This window comes from Artemia franciscana, chromosome 20, assembly GCF_032884065.1.
Source record: "Artemia franciscana chromosome 20, ASM3288406v1, whole genome shotgun sequence".
Classification (NCBI taxonomy): Eukaryota; Metazoa; Arthropoda; class Branchiopoda; order Anostraca; family Artemiidae; genus Artemia; species Artemia franciscana.
In genome coordinates this window covers 34,319,821-34,344,430 of record NC_088882.1, presented here as the reverse complement: position 1 = coordinate 34,344,430, position 24,610 = coordinate 34,319,821, and the positions used below count along the sequence as shown (strand labels likewise).

Below are 24,610 nucleotides of genomic sequence, written 5' to 3'. Positions count from 1 at the left end.
AATTCTTAAAAAACTGGGACAAAACTTAAGCTTTAGTTTAAAGAGCGAAGTGCTAACGAGGGGACAAACCCCCTAATATACATAATAAAGATATAAGAATATAGAAGTTTGTTACTTAAGTTAATTCTTAAGTTACGTATATTTTTTACTAATAAAAACTTTCGTTAAACATTAAAAGTTCTAGTTGCCTTTTTAAGTAACCAAAAAATTGGAGGGCAGCTAGGCCTCCTTCTCCACCCCTTATTTCTCAAAATTGGCTGATCAAAACTAAGAGAAAGCCATTTAGCCAATAAAAGAATTAATATGCAAATTTTATTTTAATAATTTATGTGAGGAGAGCCAAAATCAAACTTGCATTAATTCAAAAACGCTCAGAAATTAAATAAAAAAAAACTAGTTTTTTTAACTGAAAGTAAGGAGCGACATTAAAACTTAAAACGAACAGAAATTACTCCGTGTATGAAAGGGGATGTTCCCTGCTCTTTACGCTAAAGTTTATTACTGTTTAATAAAGTAGAATTGAGAGAAAGATTCAAACTTTAGCGTATAGAGCTAGACGTTGAGAAGGGAAAAGCCCCTTTCATACACGGAGTAATTTCTGTTCGTTTTAAGTTTTAATATCGCTCCTTACTTTCAGTCAAAAAAAAAGCTAGTTTTTTTTATTTAATGTAAACAATGATCGAATCTTCTAACGCATAATCCTTGTCCCGAAGACTGTTGTATGGCTCACATCCCCAAATATATAATTACTGGACCTTTCAACAATGCTGAAACAAATGGCTCTCTTACAATTTTTATCGGATGTGTCTTGGGGAATGATAGGCTTAGGAGGACTTATTGACCTCAATTCACCTTTGACTGTTAAAAATGGGCGCTAAAACTTCAGACTTCCAAACAAATGAGTTCCATCCGATCGAAAGTTTAGGCAGGGCTAGTTTAGGGGGAGGCGGGCTAGCTGCTTTCCACCATGCTTGACTCTTAGAATGAAACTGGAACTATCAATTTCCAATGAAATGAGCTTCTTCTACAGTTCAATGACCACCCCTTCAATAAAACCTTATATGCCCCTGTGGCATAACTTACGGTTATAGGTGTTTACCTCCCAGTGTTTACCCTCAGAAAAAATGGCCTCCTCCAAGAAAGTAGCCCCCCGGCAAATATCCTCGTGAAAATGGGTTTTCGAATTCGAGATTTTTTTCCATAGAAGGAAAGAATCTTGGTACTTGTGTATTATACGAAACTCACTCAAGTTTACGCTGTGTTTTACGCGAAGTGTATTACGCAAATTTACTCGAGAACAAACCGGTTTCTTTGATAGATTCTTTCAGTTTGGCGTGGGACAAGACCAATACATGTGCCAGAATATATGGAAAATATATAATTTGGGGTATGAACTTGCACATAAGGGGAGGGGGAGGTAAAGTATTTGGACAGTTTGAAGTCAGAAAAGAATTCTTACTTCATTATTTGCAGAATAATTGTTCCCAACATATTTTGCATGCTGACCCAATACACTTTATCCCCACCCCCCTAATGTGCAAATATATAGCCCAAATTTGTTTCTAAAGTAGAGAAGAAACCGGTTTAATCTCCAGTTTTACATATCGTAAACTTGAGTAAGCGGCGTATAATACACAAGTGCTAGAATTTTCCATGGAGAGAGAGAGAGCTAGATTTACCGGTATTATTTAAAAACAATCGAGAATTAAATTAGAAAAAAAACAAGTTATTTCAACTAAAAGTAAGGAGCAACATCAAAACTTAAAACGAACGGTTGCCTCCTCCTCAAGAACTCTCCATTTCCGCTTAAATTTCTTTTTTTCTTAAAGGGATCTTTCTTAAAGAATTAGGACAAAAAGTAAAACATTAGCGTAAGGAGCAAGTTCTAGTTGAAAGGGCAACGCCTTGTATATACGTAACAATTTCCGTTCATTTTTAGTTTGATGTTGCTCCTTACTTACAGTTGAAAAAACTTGTTTTTTTTTTAAATTATAGCATTTGGTATTAACCGAGTGATATATAGCGATCGCAAATTCTGTTGGTCGGTCTGTCTGCCCCGGTTTTGCTAGTTTAGGCACTTCCAGATAAGCTAGGACAATGAAATTTGGCAGGTGTATCAGGGACCAGACCAAATTAAATTAGAAATAGTCGTTTTCCCGATTCGACCATCTGGAAGACGGTTGATTCGGACAAATTTAAAAAATGAGGTATCTATAACTTACGAACGGGTGATCAGATCTTAATAAAATTTGATATTTAGAAGGATATCGTGTCTTAAAGCTGTCATTTCAAATCTCGATCGGATCTGGTGACATTGGGGGAACTGGAGGGGAAAACCTAAAATCTTGGAAAGCGCTTAGAGTGGAGAGATCAGGGTGAAACTTGGTGGGAAGAATAATTACAAGTCCAAGATACGTGGCTGAAATAACTGGACCGGATCCGCTCTCTTTGGGGTTGCGAGGGGGAGGGGGGGATAATTCGAAAAATTAGAAAAAATGAGGTACATTGGGGGGATTTGGAGGGGGAAACCGGAAAACTTGAAAATTGAGGTATCTTTATCTTACGAGTGGATGATCAGATCTTAATGAAACTTGATATATAGGAAGATTTTATGTCTCAGGTGCTCCATTTTCAATTCGAATTGGATCCGGGGACATAGGAGGTTGGAGGGGTGAAATTCTAATATTGGAAACCGGAAATCTTGGAAAATGCTTTTAGTGGAAAGATCGGGATGAAACTTGATGGGGAGAATAAGCACAAATTCTAGATACGTGATTGGCATAATCGACCTTGATCCGCTCTCTTTAGGGGAGTTAAGGGAGGGTCCTTTGCTTTGGCGAGTTTGGTGCTTCTGGACGTGCTAAGACGATGAAAATTGGTAGGTTTCTCCAGTTGGTATTTTTAGCTGAGGTAATTTCCGACGGGGATGTTTTTCGGGAGGTGTTTTTCACGGGGGGATATTTTCTGCGGGGGGTGTTTTGCAGGGGGTTATATTGTCCACAGGAGGTGGTATTATCCGGGGGAGGGTTAAACACTGGCAACCATACCTTATAACCCTTTCCCCCAGCTTCTGGGGATTGTTTCAACCCTAAGGGCCTTGTTCTATTATCTTTCGATTGTTTTTGAAGAAATGACTTCCTCAAAATTTCTATGGGATCATTTGTGGATAATATGACTCTTAAAGACGGTACTAAAACATTTAATCTGTAACCCAATGAGCCCATTCTGTAGTTTATACGGCCATCCTTTCCATAAAAGCCCCACACTCTTTGGGAAAAACTTACAACCTTTGAACCGAGGGTGTCGGGGGGGGGGGGCTGTCATTCTCAAATACATAATTGCCAGACCTTTCAAATACGCTGACCAAAACGGCTATCTTAGAATTTTAATTAGATGTGTTTTGGGAATTGCTGGGTGCGGAGGGGGAAGCTTGTTTCCCTTCAATCACTTTTGACTATTGAAAAGGGCACTAGCCCTTTCAATTTCCAATTAAATGAGACCGTTCCTACGACAACAAATAGCCTTTTCAAAATTTGCATCATATGTAGTTTTACTTTGACTCATAAAAAGGGCATAAGAACTTTTGTTCCTCAATCAAATGAGCCCGTTCCGAATTTTTTCACTGCCACCCTTTCCATAAAAACCTTATGTGCTCTAGAGGTGTAACTTAAAACTCTTGTCCTATTGGCTGTGGGGACCTATCATCTTCAAAGACCCAATTTCCAGACCTTTCAACCACATCGAAAAAATGGCAAAATTTTGATTGGATGTATTAGCGGAAATGTTTAGCAGGGGAGACGTTTGTTTGCCCTCCAGTAACTTTTGATTCTTAAGAAGGGCCTCAGCACTTTCAATTTCTAACCGAAGGAGCCCTTTTTGACATTTCTGGGACAAAAATGGCCATCTCAAAATTTACATCAGATTCACCTCAGGAAAATACGTGATTCAGGGGGGGGGGGGCATCCGTCTTCCAGTCACTTTGAACCTTGAAAATGGCACTAGAACTTCTTATTACCAATCCAATGAGTCTCCTCAGAACCTTTTATTACCGCCCTTTCTATAAAAACCTTATATGATCCTAAGGCATAACTTACAACCCTTGAACTTAGGGTTATGAGAAGAAGGGGTGGTCATTCTCAAAGACTTATTTGGTGCATATTTTTGTTATCAGATCTTAGGCTTACTTTTTGTGACCTCTGGAGTTCTCAAAAGAGTCCTTAAGAAAATAAAAGAGATTCCTTTTAATTCGCATCATTCAATTCAATAAACATCCAGAACATCAGATCCACAACTGTAAACTGAGTTGATTAGTGAATGAAACACTCAAAAACGATAATTGAGTATATGCTTCAAAAATCCTTCGAACTGCCAATGGGAAAGCGGTCAATTCTGAAAGGAATTAAAAAAAAACTTGTTCCACAAAATAAGTTTTTCAATTAATTTACAAGAAATCTATTGAACCAAAAGTGAGCAAACATAGAATCAAATAATCTACTAAGCGTAAAAATATCACAAATACGCATCAATAATTAAATGAAACATGAAACGAACAGAAATTACAATGTACAACCGAGTCAAACGAAAACGAGGAGAAATTAACATGAAAAGGGCTCAAAATCCGTATGCATAATTTGCACTTTACTAAAAAAAATACAAATGAATGTGCTTTGTCAGTCTCATATAAATAGGCCTATGCTGATATTTATTTCTGAAAATCTTGATAATTGTGTATTTATTAAAGCTATAAAAGTGAAAACATTAACAAATTGTTTTAATGATGGGAATACAATCCATGTGTCACACTGTAAATAAACTCGAGCCGGTGCATGAGAACACGGCTCTAAAAACGTAACTCGCACAATTATCATTACTATCATCAAAATTAAAATTCACAATCACGTTTAGCTGAGGCCAAATTTAACCAAACTGAAAGGTAATTTGTCTTTTCAAAGTTATAATTGTGAATTTTGGTCAGTATTTTAACTAATCATAGTCTATATCAATAGCCTTCTTTTTTTCAAAAGAGGTCCAACAGTGTCAGCTATATGTATGTAGAAAAAGTGCTCTTCTTTTAAGCTGGCTTTTATTTTAGACTCATAACCCAAGATTTAGCTTTAGAAATAAACTTGGTTCATTATAAGCTCAGATTTCTTGAATTTAAAGAGACAGATTGACAGGGAAGGAAACATTTACATTCTTTACCATATTTAAAGCTTCTGTATTTAGAGTATCCTACCTAGTTTTGGGAAAATACTCCCAGTAAGATACCCATTAGTTGGACAGTCATATCAAAAGTAAGCGTAAATTATTGTAAAACCTACTCATTACCACCTCTAGTAAACTAGCCTAGGTATGTTAGCCTAGCATTAAATTTGTCATAGGGTAAAAAACCAGTAGCCTATCCAATTAAGTAAAATTATGTAAAACTAAAACTCTCACACTTTGTTACCAAAATGGATTGATAATAATTATATATATCAATGAATAACTAAACATTTAAGCTATGCATCAATATGGTTGTTAGGCTGTTAAAAATAGGTTATCTTAGATCAAACACTTGAAATTACTAGCCTACTTTATTCACTTACATACAAGGCCTTCTTTTTGGAAATAGTATTTACCCTATATTGACATTTACATCCTTTCAGTGTTTCAGTTTTATTCACATAGGCTATTAACAGAAAGCTGATTTTTTTCTGATAAAAAATATATAATGTTTATTGCTTGACATATGTTCTATAGATCATGAATATTACATATAATTTTCTCTCTTAATTGCTGGTCAAAACCTAGACCAAAATTTTCAATCATGCTGACAAATTATTGGCAAATTTTTAACAAGAATGGAGGGCTCTTCTAAGTTTATTTCTTGGCTACCTGAATAGTCTGCTAATATAAACCTTTCCCTCTTTTTCTCTGTTTTTAGTTTTAAAAATCCACTTCCCATTATTTGAATAGAATTTTAAGCCATATCACATATTTGTTTTCTATATTTAGGAAATGTATTTACAGATCTTTGAAACCTCATTAATTATGAATAAAAAATTATAAAGCTGAAAAAACTTTTCTTGTACTTCTTTTAAGTACAAGATATGTTTTGCAAGGTTTCACTCTCATAATACAAAGTTCTTTAAAGGTCATCAAGGTCTCTGCCTTCTAGAGGGCAAAGGACTGGAGGTAGGTACTCCAAATACCTTCCTGGGTCATACTTTAGTCTGTAGATCCATTCTTGAAAGTTTTATTTTTTCTAGCCTAATCTCTTTCAAAGACAGTGAAAAGTAGCTTGTCCAGAATTCTACCCAAAATGATTAACCTGAATATTTTGGCTATAGCCTAGTCAAATATCAAACTTTCAAATGTAGCCTACTGGTAGACATCAGTGCAGGTTCATCTTAGATGGAAATTTAAAGCTTGAGCTTAATCTTGGGAAAATAAGTATAAGGTTGGACAGGTCTAATCTTTGACAGACTTAGGGAACAGACTGTGGCTGATGCTATAAATGGACCTTAAACAATGGTGCTCAAAAGACATATATGGAACTCATACTCTACAAATCAAATATAGTGTGCCTGTGCTTTTACACCATCCCATGTTCTACTGCAGGTGATTTTTACCCAAGGTTGGTCTATATCTTCCTGTGTGGCAGATATTTCTCATATTCTGAAAAAAAGGAAAAACCTCTTATCAATGACATCTTTGGTACCCATAACTGTGTCAACCAGTTAATGCAAGTCTATTAACTCCTGCTCATAAAAGAGCTAGAAGAAAAAATGTTACATGACTCCACATCAATTTGGCTTTCAACATGGTATTGGATGTGTGGATGCACTTATGGTTGCTCCTAATGCTCTGCTTGATGCTTCTTTTACAGGTTGCTCCCTTGCCTTGGTGAGTTATGTTCAAAAATGGTGGCTAAGAGTGAGAGAGTAGTCACCCTCTAATTAGAGGCTCATTGCAACTCCAGCTTCCAACACACATTTCTATATAAATAAACAAAAATAAAACAATATACCCCACAGACAGGCTAGCAGCACAACATCAATACTGAGTCATATACCATAAATGGCATTACTAGAACAATAAATAAAACAAACAAAGTTGTAACTATTATTTAAAAATTTCTTAAATTTCCCTGGAAAATACTTTGGTTATTCTCATGCACAACCACTATTTGTAAGTGACTTCAGATTTTGGCAAGACATGCCACAGAGAAAACTATGACCAGGTTGTCTCATACTCTGGTCTACAAAATATATCTGCATTTCTTGTATTGTAATTTTGAAGGTCCATACCAGTTATTTACATACCATTAAAACGATTTGGGCATATGCACTAGTAAAAATAATGCACTCTATAGTCATATGCACTCAATAAATAATTGAATTTCCACATCTCAACTTATTTACCCAAGGGTCTTACATTTTAGAACAGGCAAACAACATATAATTTTGCTACTTAAAGTTTATTTTCAACTTATTTAACTTTGTACACTTCTGAAGCAAACTTATATCATGCTCAACTGCATGGGCCAACTTAACTGCATGCACCAACTTTTAAATTAATTATAATTGCATTGCATCTGATACAATTCTGTTCCATTTACTTACTATGTTGTTTTTTGTCCATGTTTTTTGAGCAGCTAAAACTTAGAAAGGGGCCCAGAATTAATTTTAATTTTGTATTGTTGGTAAATTAGATAATTTTAATTACTGCAGCTTGATCTTATCCTTTTTTTCATCAATGGAAATCTTTATTGCAGTTATTTAGAAAAACCTAAAACAAAGTGATTATAGGGCACTAGCCCCTCTCATTCTTCTTTTCACTGGCCCTCCCCTCACAATTCATCTGATCAAAATTCTAAGATAGCCGTTTCATTCAACTTGGCTGAAAAGTTCAATAGTTGTGCCACTAGGGATGACAAGACCCCCATAACCTTTGGGTAGCAGCTTTAGTTTATTCAATTCGTTCATTCTTTCCATATGGGATATGTGAAAAGGGGGCAGTGGTGTAGTTTTTTAAAGTTATTTTTTTGGGGGGGGGGAATTTGGAGTTAGTTTTTCTAAATCAATGGGAAATGACAGGGAAAAATAGGTCACATAGTACCATAAAGGTAAATGTATATACTAAAGAAAACTGAACCATTTCTATGAATGCTTGCATTATACAGGCTTATCTTAGTTTTGAAAATATTTTTGAAGAAATCAAATTTCAGCTTGGGGGTAGGGGCAAACTGCCCCATAGCAGACTATGCATGGGGCATGTTTGATTCTTATTTTCAAAAAAGGGTAAGGATATTACCTTAATTTGCATTATAGAGTTAAATTAAGGTCTATGTTGGATCTCCTGCTCTGCATCAATGATGGTAATTTGGAATGTCACTGTGTTATGGGCTCTGTGATGTTGTATTAATTGGTGGCTGAGAGGGATGGACTGTCCCACTTATATTTCGATGGCTTGTTGTTCCATTCTTTGTCAAGTCTTGGCTTGAAGGAGGCAGTAGTGGGTGCAGTAATGGTTTTGTCTTGAAGGTTGTTCCAGTTGTTGGAAATAGGCTCAATAAAAAAGTTGTGGGGCATTCTGGTCTTCACTCTTTGCTTTTCTAGATTCTGCAAGTGTACTCTAGTCTTGTGTTGACCTGTATGTTCTGTGAGGAGGGTGTTGTTTGGCTGACTATTATATTTGTAGGTCAGCTTCATATCACGTCTGTGATGTCTGAAGACTAACATGGGTAGTTTTAGACTATTTTGTAGACCCATGATTTATTTAGTGATGCTTCTTTGAACTCCTTCTGTTATTCTGATGTCAGGTTTGTAGGAGGGGGAGGTCAGACATGTTCCAAAATCCATGAACAGTCTAACAATAGCCTTGTAAAGTCTCAGGAAGACTATGGCAGTGGCTGGTGATAATTTGTTTCAGTGGGCCTAGACTTGAGTTAGCTTTCAACACTGCTTGTTGCCAATGCCCATGGAACTTCAGCTGCTTATCAACAATTACTCTCAAATCTTGTTCTTCATCACTGATTTGTAGCTGAATATCAGACTGTGACTTCTGGACCAGAAGTCACAGTCTGATATTGGACCAGAAGTCACAGTCACAGTCTGATCACCACCAGTATACCATGCATGACCAGAAGTTCTGGTCATGCATGGTATACTGGTGGTGAGGGTTGCTATTGCTGAAATGGAGGACAATGCATTTTTGATGTTGAACTCAAGCACCCATTCACTGGCCCACTTGTGAATTCTCTGAAGGTCTGATTGCAGGCTTTGTTAAATGGCTGGTCTGAAAAGCCTGGAGTTATCAGTTTAAAGCATGATGTTATTTGTGGCTTCCTTTGTCATATTATTTATGTAAATAAGAAAGAGGGCAGGCCTAGGACAGTACCCTGAGGAACTCCACTGACAATATCACAAGGTTTGGGGAATACTTTTATCACCATTATTGATGAAAAGTTGGAATTGCTGCTTTCACTCTGTCAGAAAATTCATCTCCCATTCTACTAAATCAGCGTGAATGCCAACTGCTGATAATTTGACCCTAAGCCATCTATGGGGCAACATGTTGAATGCTTTGGCGAGGTCAAGCAAAATAAGGTCAACAAGTACTTCCTTCTCTAGAAGGTCAGTAATAATAATAACCTTTATTCTTTCCTTTTATCACAATGCAATAACATGGGTATCATCAAAAAAAAAAGAAGACAAAAACGCAAAAAGACGCAACATAAAGAACACACATGATGAGCTATCACTTCAATTTGAGGATATTGTCGTTGTAGTGCTTCACATAGTATGGAAGAAAGAAATTTAAAAATCTTGTCATTGAATGTGTAGGTGGGCATTCTAACAGTTCCTTCCTCTCTTTAAAAGTTGCCAGGCTCGTCTTGTGTGCGTGGGTCACTGAAGTAAACTGAGGCAGGATATCTTGGTGCATTGGGGACTTCAGGATGTCAGTTTCAAACTTGATCAGCGTTTTGTGCCTCCTTTCATCCAGGGTTGGGAGCCTGAGTTTGCTCAAGCTTCCATTTTAGTTTTTTGTAATTTGATCCAAGAATTATTTTGCAGGCTCTTGTCTGAATTGTTTCAAGCTGACTTCTGTGCTTCTCTGTGAGCAATGGGTACCAGACAGGACAGCTGTACATGACTATGGGCATTACATAAGTTTTGAAGCACGAAAGAAGGAGCTGTTCTGTCATTCCAAACCTTCTGAGATTTTCAAAGGATTTTAGAAGACCAGCTGCTTTTGCTGTGATCTGGTTGATGTGATCTGCAAACGTAAGATCGTCACTTAGTATGATGCCGAGTATTTTGACTGGTTTCTTTGTTTGGAGAGGTGGAGATTCGTCAATGCTCTTCTTCTTTAGGAAGTTGACACACAACACACAGCTTTTCTCAAGGCTTAGCTGGAGCTTCACTTGATCTGCTTGATCCCAAAGCTCTGCAACCAGGGGCTCTAGTTGGCCATGTGTTTGTGACAGGAATCAGAGTAGACTTATTGAACAATCATCTGCAAACTTGTACCTTTGTTTATGTTGTCTCATCAGTCAGTTGATTACTATGACAAATAAGATGGGACCTAGCTTGCTTCCTTAGGCTGCTCCACATGTGATGTCTTGGAAGTTGGATGCTTCCCTGTTTTCAAGTTGTAAGCACTGTTGACGACCAGAAAGGAAACTTGCAATGATGCACAGCAGAAACTGCGTGACCTCCAGGGCACGAGCTTCATTGATAACAGTCTTGTGGTCAAGGAGTTCAAAAGCTTTGACGAAATCAGAAATTATTATATCAGCAAGGGCCTCTGAAATTTCTAGGTGCTCTAGTAGATCATGAAGTAATCTGACCAGATAATGTGTTGTGCTGTGCCCTCGATGAAAACCGAACTGCATAGGGTCGATTTTATGTTCTACTTCTACTAGTAGCCACTGTAGAATAAAGTCTTCAAAAACTTTCGAGATGATGGGTATCTTCAAAATCGGCCTAAGGTCTGACAGTGAGGTTGGTGATGTTTTCTTTGGAATAGGTGTGATAAATGCCTTTTTAAACTTATCTGAAAAAACTTCTTCCAGTAGACACTGGTTATACATCATAGCCAATGGCGTGGCCAGGAAGGAGGAGCATGGGTGTATCAGCCTTATAGGAATTTTGCTGGGGTAAGAGGCTTTCCTACTATCTAGGTGTTCAAGTTTTTCTTGGACCTTGGAAACTGTGATGACAGGGATGGTTTCGATTGGACCATTCTGTGGTAAAGTCTTGAGGGGAGGCTGTTGGCAGCAAATATTTGAGAAGTGGGCATTAATTATTTCTGCAGTTAAATTCTTTCCTTGCTCGTCTCTCAGAACGGATTTTGACTTCTGCTGTCCTATTAGCTTCCGTACAGTTGTGTGGAACTTCCTTGGATCTCTGGCTGACAACTTAGCAAATATTTGGTGTCCATACAGACGCCTAGCTTGCTTTAGTAGTCTCACTACTATTCATCAGAGTGGGGCTTTGTCTTGTAAAGCATGTCTTGCTCTCTCATTGCAGCTTTCATGTTCAGAGTAACCCACGGTTTGCTCTGCGCCTTAATTGTAACTCGCTTCTCAGGGAAGAATCGTTTGTACTCTCAAGTTGTTTTCTCATAGAAGAGTTCAGTCATGCTGTTTGCATTTTTGTCTTTGAAAAGGCAGAACCAGCATACCAAGTTGAGCCATTCTCTGTAGACAATTATGCCTTCCTCTGTGGGCGGACGGTAAGTGAATTGGGCTGGATTACTAGGTTCCACTGTTGACTTTGGTCACAATAGAATAGTTGCGTGGTCGCTGGTTGAGAGTGGTGCTTCTGCCAAGGGATCTAATTAGAAATCACCAAGTGTAGTGAAGATCAAGTTGAGGGTGTTTTCTCTCTGTGTTTTTACTTTAATTATTTGATGAAGGGCTGTAGAGCTTTCAATCCAGTTCAGCTTCAGGTTGTTGAAGTCCCCACAAAGAAAGATTCCAGCATATGGGTATTTAGTTCTGATGAGGTCGCAACTTTGTTAGAGATATTTCGCTAGTTGTCGCCGGTATGGTCCTCTTGGTTTCTCATAGAAGAGTTCAGTCATGCTGTTTGCATTTTTGTCTTTGAAAAGGCAGAACCAGCATACCAAGTTGAGCCATTCTCTGTAGACAATTATGCCTTCCTCTGTGGGCGGACGGTAAGTGAATTGGGCTGGATTACTAGGTTCCACTGTTGACTTTGGTCACAATAGAATAGTTGCGTGGTCGCTGGTTGAGAGTGGTGCTTCTGCCAAGGGATCTAATTAGAAATCACCAAGTGTAGTGAAGATCAAGTTGAGGGTGTTTTCTCTCTGTGTTTTTACTTTAATTATTTGATGAAGGGCTGTAGAGCTTTCAATCCAGTTCAGCTTCAGGTTGTTGAAGTCCCCACAAAGAAAGATTCCAGCATATGGGTATTTAGTTCTGATGAGGTCGCAACTTTGTTAGAGATATTTCGCTAGTTGTCGCCGGTATGGTCCTCTTGGAGGGAAATACACCGTGGCATATATCAGTGATGACACTTGGTAGTGATGATGTAGGCCTTTTGGTCGTGCCCACAGCCATGAGACTTCAATGTCATGGGTCTTTGGCACTGCGACACCTAGGTCATTTTCTTTGTAGTAGAAACCAACACCGCCACCATGCATCATAGGCTCATTTGATGCGCTGCAGTGTGGGGAAATGTAACAGGAGTACCCGTCGGTAATGGCCAAAGCAGAAGGCAAAATCCATGTTTCTGTCATGCACATGACGTCAATGTTGCGTTTCCTTAAGAAAACTTCCATATCTTCTGTCTTGTTGTTGAGAGAGCAAACATTTGACAGGACATTGTTGGAAAGCGGCAAGTTTGGGTTGGTTTCGTATTAAAATCTGTTTTCTTTTTCCGTCTTTCCAGGTTGCAGGAAGAAGAATCAGGAGTCTCTAGCATTAGACCTTGAGTATTTATTGAGGTGGAGGTGGTGATGATGCATTTTGGATTTGTTTTGGCATTGTAATTTCATGAAACTTATATGACATTGTCAGTTTCAACAAGGTTGGCCTCCACTGACTTTCCTAGAAGGAAGCTGTACAGGTGTGGTGAAAGTATATTGTTAGACAGAAGATATGTCAGAATTTCAGTGTTCACAGTATGTCCCAGGGTTTTTGCTACAGGCAAACTTAAGCTGATTGGCTGATAATTCTCTGCATTTGTCTTGTTACCTCTCTTGAATATTGGTGTAATGTGAGAGCTCTTCTAATCTGAAGGCACATATCAAGCCCTACCTACTTGTTCATATCTAGCACTTCAAGTCACTTTGTGATGGACCCTGGAGAAGTTGTGATAGGTCACAGAGGGTTTGGTACACTGTATGCTGGGCTGTTGAGGAGAGGACCATCAGTTTTATTGGTAAACACTAATGCAAATTACTTGTTGAGTAACTCAACAATTTTTGTAGGTCAGTAACTTCCATGCCATCAGGTTTCTTTGGCTCCTATATTGAATGTCTACTATAATCTTTGCTAGATATGTAGTTCCATAAACTTTTGGGGTTTCTTTTGCTATCATCTGCAAGCTTGGACTCAAAGGCTGAATAGAGTTGTTTAGTGAGATTTTGTACTTTGTTTCGAGCCTTTGGAAACTTCTCATAGTGATCACCTTTCCCCTTTTTGTGGTACTTTTTCCAGTATTGGCTTTTTCAGTTTTGTTCTCTTTGTATCTGAGGGATCATGTGTAGGAGTGTCTTGGGCTTTGGTACAAGTTTGGTAAGTGTGTGCTTTTTCTGGAGCATTGTAAGCTCCTCTGGGACGCTGATCCATTGTTGATCTACCTCCCCTTGAAGCAAAGACCTTGAAGTAGAGCATAAGCAACAATTGAAAGGGCATCTACACATCTAATGCCATGTTGAAATGCAAATTGATGTGAAGGATTGTAACATTTTTCTTCAAGCTCTTTTATTAACAGTTCAGTTCATTTTATTAACATCAAAATAAATGGACAACAATAACGTTCTACCTTTACAAGGCTCCATGGCCTGTTACATAGGGGTTAAAACAAAAATAAATACCAAATAAAGAGTATCTTCTTAAAAAAACAAGAAATCCAATTAAATAATTTTGTGTTATTTTTACTTACCACTCCGTCCTCAAAATTCAAATCCAAGCCCACGCGATCTCCCATCATCACAAAATCACAACAATTAAAATTAAATAAATCAACATGCTCAAGCCTATTATCTAGGGATGTCGCCCTACCCTTATTATTCATCATATTATTAAACATATAACAATATTAAATCAAACCAATGCAAAAAAAAAAATCAAATTTATTCCCATTATATTTATCAACCAAAAATATTTTTAGTTGGGTTTTAAAGGCATCAAATGAATGAATGCTACAGACATTATCAGGGAGATTGTTCCATACTTTACTACATGCTATTTGGGGACTAAAATCTGATCTGACAGTCTTAGTTTGAGGTAATAGTAGGTGGTCTTTATTGCGTAGATTATGAGAACTTCTTGAATTCACGAAATCGGGAAAGAAAGAATTGAAACAGCAAGGCACTTCACCATGAAGATACTTGAAAATCATTGAAGAGCAAGAGACGACATAGAGTGCATAAGTATTCAAGAGTACTTTTCGATGTCCTTTATTAAATTCGTTAACTGACTGGTGAGCCTTTTGATGAATTACTTTAATCGGATGGAGCAGAGAGTGGAAAGTACACATCCAAATCGAGTTGCAGTAAGTTAAATATGGCTGAATGAGTGAAAAAAACAGGGTCCAAAGAATAGATCCAGGAAAAATGTGTAAGTTTCCGAATAATCCCAAGATTACGTAATATTTTTGCTTGGACCATCTTGATGTGGTTTCTAAAAGAAAGATTCTCATCCAAAAAAATTCCAAGGAAACGCACGTATCTTGCGTTAGGTCGAGACAAAGGTCCTTTCGAGGTAGATATAGTTGATAAGGACGGGCATACCTTGCCAGTTCTAGAAAATATGAGAAAGTGTGATTTAGCGATATTTAAAGCAAGTCGGTTAGTGTCGAACCAGTGGTAAGACCACTCCATAAGCATGTGCAGTTTAACCTCCAAAGCTTGTTCCATGTCTTAAGCATATAGGATATTGCTGTCGTCAGCGAAAGCAACTAAATCTTCATGAGGGGATGGCAGAATATCAAAAGATGTCACTGTATTTTCCTTTTCGTGACATAGAGTAAAACACGCAGAAGAATCGCGTTCTTTGCCGCTCTAAATAAATCGTTGATGTATATTAAAAACAGAGTAGGACCAAGAATCGATCCTCGTGGTACTCCATAGTCTACACCAATGGAGTTTAGTGAGTCAGGGTCCATGGAAATTGTTCTATTGTGTAAATAAGAATGGAACCATGATAGGGCTGAACCTGGTATTCTTATATGAGACAGTTTATCAATTAGGATCTTATGAGTAAGGCTATCAAAAGCTTTCCGCACATCAAGGAAAATAGCGGCAGGTATTTTTCCAGAATCTAAAGCGGTATCAAGAAAACTGATGATTGTGCAAAAACTCCTTAGATTGTAAAAAACTTGTGAGCCTTATTTGCATTGGCTTTTCAAATATTTTTGTAAACACTGAAAGAAGAGAAATTGGTCGGTAATTTGACGGGTCACTTCTGTTCCCACCCTTAAATAGAGCTATCACTCTTGCAGTTTTTAGGGGCCTAGGAAACTTTCCTTTTTCAAATGACAAATTAATAAGCTTTGTTAAAGGGCCCAGAATTGAAGGGAATATAGCTTGCACAGCTTTAGTTGATATGTAGTCTGGGCCAGATGATGATGCACCTTTTAAACCTTGAATGTGTCTTGCCACCTCTGATTCCAATACAAGCTCTATAACAATAGTTTTGAGGCAAGGGGGTCCCATGAACTAGAGATGTTGATCTTGTGTGAGGGAAATCACACTTCCACCAAGTCCCTTGACAGTCTTTTCGCGAACTGAAGCAAAATATGATGCAAGGGAGTTCTTAATCTCACAAGGGCCCTCTATCAGTACCCCGTCAACATCAAGCTTTGTTGGAATGTTAGGACTATGAGATGATGATCTAATGAGAGAATTGATGACTTTCTAAGTTTTTCTCATGTCCGTTTTTCACTCCAGAAACTTTGACGCATAATACGCGCTTTTCGCTCTGCAAATCAATGATTTGAATAAATTCTTATAAGTTTTGAAGTCTTGTAGGTGACGAGCTGTAGGAGAACTTCTGTATCTTTTCCATAAGTAGAGTTTGCGGCTGGAGCTTGTCAGAAGTCCTTCTGTCATCCAAGGGTTAAAAGGCTGATTTTTTCTTTGTAGCTGATTAGAAGGTCTTCTGGTGCAGCATTCTATAAAATAATCTTTTACTTTAGAGTCAAATTTGTCAAAATTAGTGTCCAAGTCATCTATTTCATCTACAAATTCCCATGAACATTCTTGCAGTTTAGTCTTTAAAGCTTCAAGGTTCTTTTCCGTAACGAAGTAAGGCAATGTTGAGGGGCTAAACCGTGGAGCCTGCATGTTCGGCAACAAAAGATCTGATAAAAATGGGAAATGGTCAGATATATCATTAACAATAACGAAGCTATTCTGAAATGTCAGTGACGAAAGTATATTATGAATCATAGTTGCTGATTTTTCAGTAACTCTTGTGGTTATAGTGACTGATGGTAGTAGTCCAGATGCAAGCATATCGGATAAGAAGTCTGCAGGAAACAAAGCCTTGTAGTCTAGGAGATTGACATTGAAATCACCCATGACAACCATTTCGCATGGCTGGTTCTGTAAAGCTTCAAGGATTTCACGAACGATCTGCAGAAAAGTCACCAAAGAGCCACTGTATGTATGTATTTGTATGTATTTTTCACAGTTTTGTCCAGGTAGTTCCAGTAATAAATCCGTTTGCTCTGTAACAAACGTTTCGTAAATACTTAAAACGCCGGGACGTGAAGAATCTTCGCATATAAGTTTTAGCTGATCCAGAGATGACGAAAGGCCTTGGATGTTAAGGTGTAGAGTCTGTAGACAATCAGATCGTTTTGAAACCTTACCAGTGATTCATAAAGCTTGCATAAATTGATTTAAACAGTTATGGGACTGAAAGATGAGGATTGATTAAAGGTGCTTTGCTTTTTTCAAATAAATTAAAGATCTCCCATGCCGGATTTTGACAGAACCATGCCTTGTGTAAGAATCATCTGCAGCTAGTAACGCAAGATATTCTAAAAGCTCAGGACTACCATTTTTAATATTTAGGACGTGAATTCCATCTATGCCTTGGTATGCTGCCATGTCTGGTGTAGTTCCATTGCTGTCAGAGTTATTATGCCACCTCTGATAAGGTGTCTTTGTAATTGATGCCCATTAACAGTCCCTTCAAGTGAAAACTTGGGTAAGGAGACAGGATTTCACCTATTCTGAAACTGCTCAATAGTAACATCATTAACAACAATTGAAAGAAGAAAGTTCCAGTTCTTATGCTTACCGTAAGTTACTCGATTTACAAAATGATATGAAAGAATTATTGCATTACCTTCAGGATGTTTAAGTTTATATTCTTTTTTTGTTAATTAGTGATGGTTTACCAAAAAAAAAATGCATTAATTCTCTGAAAGCAATAGTTTTTAGATCCAGGTGAGACTACATAAATTAGGAAATATGTTTTTATTTAAGAATATGACAATTCTATTGATTATATTTTCTTTTTGTTTGTGAGGTTTATGTAACGTATATGATTATTTCTATTTGCAGGAAGTATTGCTGACCAACTATCTTGAAGAACTATCACTCTGCTATTTTGTTGCTGTTCTCTTTGGATTAGGCTTTTAATTATTTTTGCATTGTAAATTGACATTCCTTCTTCTTTTGTATTTGTTATTCATGATTGCTTTGATAGTATATTATAGCATACTCTGCCTTTATTTTGGCCTGATCTGTCTAATATGCGCAAACAATTCAAAAATTTTTTCTTAAAATATTCAGTAGACAGCTATTTTAGTTCACAGTAGACTTTCTTGCTTGAACATCAGATATACCTCTATTTTAATAGTGAGTTTCACCAATTGACTCCTGGTGTTTGGAGTCTTGATTCCAATCAGTAATAACAGTAACAAGTTACTAGCAGTAGGGGAGATCAAGGCTATCCCAGACAGCTATTTTTGATGAACCATGTACTGGAAGGCGCACTTATCAGACAGACCTGCGAAACATAAATGCTTCCCTTTAACCGATGTGGGAAGATGTTCTTGCTGCAGTGCACATGAGGGATGACTGGTGGCTGCTTGTAGATGCACTGGGCGCCCCTGGAGGCACAGTAGGATCTAAAGTTAGGTAAGGTCAGAGCTCTACATGAATCGTTATCTTCAACTTGAGCTTTTCCCTCAAATTCGTATTGATTATCCAGCTATACATTATGAACTGGTGCTCATTGCAAATGATATTAATAAATCAAGCCTGAACTGCGAAGGAATTTTCCTATCAGAGAAGAAATATGCATGCTTCATCCATTGGCAGCAACAAGATATGTAAAGATGTCAACAGGAAGGCCAAAGCTGATGCTACAACTAGAGAAAGACAAGGAGAATAAGCAAAAATATATGAATCGGTCATCAGGAAGCTGAAGTCTTCTTGGAAAAAAAAGATAACCTAAATACCAAGGAAAATCTCAAATCCTTCTGGAGGTACATTTCTGCTGGAACTCATAACCGTCACCAATGGATAAGGCTAACGTGTTCTAATGCTCAGTTTGTCTCCTCTTCCTTTAAACAATCTTGTGTATCTGTTTTTATAATACCACGATGTTCTAAGTGGCACAATGCCCTACTCGTCAGTAAATAAACAGATAATTCTTGTTAGCATTAGTAAACTAAAAGTCAACAAATCTAGATTGTCAAATGGAATGCAACCAGGAATTTTAGGGTATGTCTGAACGTCCTTACTTATACCCTGTGTAAAGTTTTCCAGCTGTCTCTTCAAGATATAGCGGATCGTTGTTGATAACAATTTGAAATTAGAACCCGTGCTGAGACTATGCAATCCTCCACTTTTTGATGTCTCTTTATCATTAAAAAGAGAGTTTCACTGCTGTGTGCTAAACTGTTCATAGAACTCAATAAGGTGATGCCAGACTGTAACTTGAGTTTGGAATGTTTTTGACACAGAGGTGCTAAATAAGGAAGGGGTGCGATCACCCCCTAGATTAAAAACAAATGCTGTTCTGTTGTATTTTCGTTGAAACAAAATGCAAATATATTACAGAATGCTTCTATCCCAATGAAATTTTTTTTTATCTTTATTTAAAACGTCGCTTTAAAGCCTGTCTCCCCTCCTGCCTCCATTTTATGAATCGTGCTCCTTCTTTGGCATTCGCTTTTTTGAAAAGGTTAAAAAAGCTGAAAAACATACCAGCCAAGATATCTGTTGGATTGCTGCAAATATACAGTGAAGAAGGTCCATGCCATCTTCAACTCCCTGTGCTTACATAAATAAGAAATTGATTAGACTAAATTATATACGAAAACACTCTTTCTTATCTTCTCACCCGCTCCTTACGCTACGTGACATTTAAGAAACCTCAAAAGAAACATTGTACTGCCAGCAAGTGAAGCCAGTTCCTTAGCCAGAGGGTAGCTAATCTATGCATGTCAATGTCAAACATCGACAAATAGTGGCTACATAAGAAGCTCCTTCACAACTTGGAGTGACTTATGTCGTCCATCTGGGCTCATCAAACAATACCACAAGAGTATAATAAAGATGGAAATTGTGAACTTGCTCCCAATTATAGTTTAAGGCAACATGCATCTAAAGTAACATTTCAGCAAAAAAAGAATGAAAGTGCAACCTATGATGAAGAGCTGTGAAATCAGATACTAATATAAGCGGATGTATGCTTGGATAAATGTGAGGATTCATTAATTTAGTACAAATTGTTTGTACACAATATTTTGAATACAAAAAACTGTTGCTTCGAAAATAGTTAATATTGTTTTTTATAGGAGGGTAAGTACATATCTAGGTTATGATTTTTTTTTTTTTTTTTATCCTCCGCAATTGAAAGGATTTATGGTATTAATACCTACTGTATTAATGGTTACCTATTTTATTGAAAGAGCATTTCCTCTGTACTCCATACTGTCAAGTCCCAAATGCTATCACATTATGAAAATGGATTTTATTTTCATAAAGGCCTGTAGTAATTCATATGTGCTTGCTATGAGATCCCTGTCTGTGTTGAAACTTATTTGATTTTTTTTTCTAGAAATATGGCTGTAGCAACTGGTAAAATGGCCCCATCTAAAAAGAAATTGAAAACGAAGACCAAGCCAGAACAAATTAAAGCACAAAGGAAGGTAAACGAAGCTCCTCTTCTCTTAAATCCAACTAAGCAAGTATTGTCAGTTAAAAAGCTTTAAAGTAGCGCCATCTAAAGTCTACCAAGTCTAATAATATCTCTATCCCTGACATAAATACAAGTGAATCATCAAATGGTTCAGATGTTGCATCTAGTGAAGCCTGAAGGCTATCCCAGAAAGATAACAATAGTCTTTATCTCTAACTGAGGCTTTATTTTGTCTTTATGGGGACTGGCTAGCAGTCATTACTGTCCCTCAGTGTCATAACATGTTGATACAGTATCTTACTACTATGCCATCTATTTACAAGCTCCGGATTTTCAGAAATTTTCTCTTCTTAAAATGAACTAATTCCTTGTCTTTTACGCCTCTAACAACTTCTGCTGGCTACAAAAATACAACAAAAGTTGAATCATTCGTGCACAAGATGCTGGGGCTAAAGCTGTTATTGTTGGATCACTTTTCTCTATTCCTTTCATGCTCTTGTAGGTGGGCTTTACTCATTTGTGCAATAAATGCCTTACGGAACATAGCACGACAAGCCCTAATGCTTACCGATATTAAAAATGAAAATAAAAATGGGATGCTCCCCCTCTATAAATAGAGCTAAGTTTTAATCAAGTGGTTTGGTGCTAAAATTTCCAAACTAAAAATTTACTCTCAATGTTGAGCCAAAAGCTGAGAGATCTATCAGTGAACTGAAATATAACTATACCGAATCCTTGATCAATCATACAAATGTGTTAAAAACTTCTTTTATTTTGATTTTTAGTTTTTTAAGGGTTGGATGCATTTTTGGGGAATTTTGACATTTTTTGCGCGTTGCTATAGCCATTTCTTCATATTCCTGCACCAGTATTGACATCCAAATGATATTGCAACTTAGATTTGATTCCAAGTCCTACGGATTTTAAGATCCTGTGAACTGCTTAGCAAGAAGTCAAAAACAAAAGGCTAACTTGTCCCACTTCTTTACATAGAGGGAATCTTCAGTGGGATTTAAATGAAGACCCTCTTGCTCCCAAAAATAAAATAATCTAAGATATACTTGTTTTGTCATCACTGGCTTTATCTTTGAAGATCTTGAGACCTTTTTTGATGTTTTTTTGATTTTTTGATGTCAGATTTTGAGATGTTAGTGGCAACGTAAAAAGCTTTTACCTATTTGGGCCTCATGTCAGTCACTGCTACAATACTACTGATGGTAGTGTTGGAAATAATTACTATCATCATCTAGCCAATTTAAAAAAAAATTATAAGTATAGAGAAATGGATGTAATATTTGAAATAAGAGCAGTCAAAAATAAAAATTAAACAGAATCCGATTATTTCGGTTTCACATATGTAATAAAAGATTCCTTTTTATGTAGTTTATGTCTTTCGTAATTTTTGTAAAAAAAAACATAATTAAATTTGATTCAATTTAAATTAGAAATTAGAATTAGAATTACACTTTAATTAGAATTATTATTCCTATACTTTTTTGTGTCCTCATTGAGATTTTCTTCAAGGAGAATTGTCATTCTTCTTCGAATTAAGGTACCCTGTGAATCACTTTTCCACAAGATAACCAGCCATCTTCACTATAGTACAGAAATGAGACGTAAGCAGCTCTCATTACTTTGCAAATAGGCTATTTGCATTGCAAATAGCCTAAGTTATAATATTCCTTTTTATGTAGTTTATGTCTTTCGTAATTTTTGCAAAAGAAAAAACATAGTTAAATTCCTCACTTGTATTTTCTGGTATGAACGCTTCTCTGTGGAACATGCTGTTCGCCCAGAGAATATAAGTTGTTTTTCTTCTGATTAGTGCTTAAAGCCAATGTTGTGTTCTGACATTGACTGCGTACAGTTTGTACATAGCCAAACGCAATTACTGCATCATATGCTGTTCTCATTTTGAAATGTTGGATTATACTAAAATTTTGCTTGATTTAGCTCTGTCTACAACGAGTTTACAAAATAGTTTATATTCAGTCGATGATGATTGTTCTCTTGAACCTATTTAACAATGCTTCTTTAGCTATATCAGCTGCTTCATCTGTTTGTTACATGAATTTTGAAGTGTGTAGGCTATCTGATAAACTAATTGATCGATTCAATTATCGGATTGATCCGGTGACTCTCGTTTACATCGCCGATTCTTCTGTAAATCGTTTTATATGCAAACGGTACTCATCAGAACGGTTTTGCATAGGATTTGCCAGACTTTTTTTTTTTTTTTTTTTTTTTTTTTTTTTTTTTTTTTTTTTTTTTTTTTTTTTTACCATATCAGTAGGTGCTGGCAAAACTACTGTTTCTCCTGTTGTGTGCGTATTTTCCATAACTTATAATTAATTGTGCGTTTTAAGATATTTTGCGTTATGACATAGTTTAAATTTCATCTGATTGGAATTTCATAGTTAAATTTCATCTGATTGAAATTTTATAGTTTAAATTTCATCTGATTCGTGCCTCCCCTTAGACTGGTCCTTGACTTCCTAGGGTGACATACCTACCAGGTTGGAAAACGCTGTCATGGAGGTTTGGTTCTTTCGAACAATAACGGAGAGTATTTCGCTCCTGTATGTTGGCGTGATTGCATCTTCTTTTATTTTTAAAATACCTATTCTTCTGTTTACTGTATTTATGGCTGATATTTTGTTGATATTATTTCCAGTGTCTTTTGTAATTGTCAAGTAATCAATATTAATGAAGCGAAATTTTTTTTCTTCTTCTTCAACTTGTCCAAAAGTTATTTTGTGTTTTATCTAGAAAATGAAGACTGAAGAAAAAGGAGGAAGAATTTTCTCCAAGAAAATGGACAAATCCCCCAAAGCCAAGAAAAGTGAAGAAAAAACAAGGATTTTCATTGGAAAAGGCGCTGGAGCCCAGCTAGTAAATAGAGAGCAGGTATGAAAATTGTAGAACATGATTATTGGCTTTTTCAATTTTTATTTATTGTTTACATTTAGACCATTTAGTTGAAATTAATATTTCAGTGATTGTTTAAGTTTTCTATCAATTTATTAAAATAGGTTGTGTTAGCAACTTCTGTGTAAAATCATAACTATCTACTGTATAGGCTCTCGATGAGTGGTTCTCTTCCGATTTGGGACCACGCTCCATTCAGACATTTCTAAAATCCTGATGCCTCCCCCTCGTGATATTTAAATCTAGGATATTCAAAATTTTACATGTATTCACCTGAAGGACGCATAGAAGGCCGCCCACGTCCTGGCCATGACCCACCAAAATATTACTAGGCCCGGCTGGTGGGGCCTGCGCCTTACGCTGGGAATCATGGCTGTAGATGAAGAATAATCTGTGTATATTTTGTTCTCTTATGATGAAAAACATTTATTTAAATAAATAAAACTAAAGTATCAATGAGCTACCTATAATAAATTCTGCCTTCTTGTAATACTTCTACTGGCTTCTACATTCTTATAATACTTGTACTACATTCCGACTTATGAAAAAAAAACAAAAAAACTTAAGTCTTCACCCCTTGAGTGGGTCCACCTTCTCGAGTAGTTTTTTTGCGTAGGTTTCCAGTGTTGGCCGTGACTGTAATTTTTATTCTTTTTCTTGTTTTTATCTGTTTCTTCTTGTTGATTGTAAGACGGATTATTAGCGAAATTCAGTACATTTAATTGCACCACTAACTTATTTGCACCACTAACTTTGCACCACTAACCACTAACTTTGCACCACTTACCACTAACTTTGCACCACTTACCACTAACTTTGCACCACTTACCACTAACTTTGCACCACTAACTTATTAGCGAAATTCAGTACATTTAATTGCACCACTAACTTATTTGCACCACTAACTTATGCACCACTAACTTTGCACCACTTACCACTAACTTTGCACCACTTACCACTAACTTTGCACCACTAACTTATTAGCGAAATTCAGTACATTTAATTGCACCACTAACTTACAGTGAACATTCGAAGATCGAAAAAAACTTCAAACCATAAGCTGTGGTAATTAAATATAGAAGGATAAGCTGTGGTAACTATAAGCTATAAACTGTAGTCTATATAATGCGTGGTGCCATGGTGTATATAACCTGTGACAAATCAAAAGGTGCTATGTAACATGGTATAATTATGTTGTGATAGCAAAATTACCAAGCTGTGGTAACTACAAGCTATAAGCTGGGGTGTATATCAGCCCTGGTAATTTAAAAGGTGTTATGTTACATGTTATAGTTATGCTCTGGTAGCATAATTACCAAGCTGTGGTAAATATAT

At 36.8% G+C, this 24,610-nt stretch overlaps 1 protein-coding gene across 3 annotated transcripts in view; it reads left to right on the top strand.

Moving 5' to 3' along the window:
• The window catches only part of LOC136040170 (uncharacterized), a 101,347-nt gene that overhangs the window by 47,464 nt on the left and 29,273 nt on the right, over positions 1 to 24,610 (top strand). For 2 of the 3 annotated variants that reach the window (XM_065724302.1, XM_065724300.1), the window contains 2 exons: positions 20,267 to 20,357; positions 23,117 to 23,254. In XM_065724302.1, coding sequence (XP_065580374.1) covers positions 20,271 to 20,357; positions 23,117 to 23,254 — 225 coding nt within the window. In that variant the 5' untranslated portion in view covers positions 20,267 to 20,270. Of the gene's footprint in view, positions 1 to 4,842; positions 4,934 to 20,266; positions 20,358 to 23,116; positions 23,255 to 24,610 lie in introns of those variants that run through there. The other variant, XM_065724299.1, reaches the window with a different exon arrangement.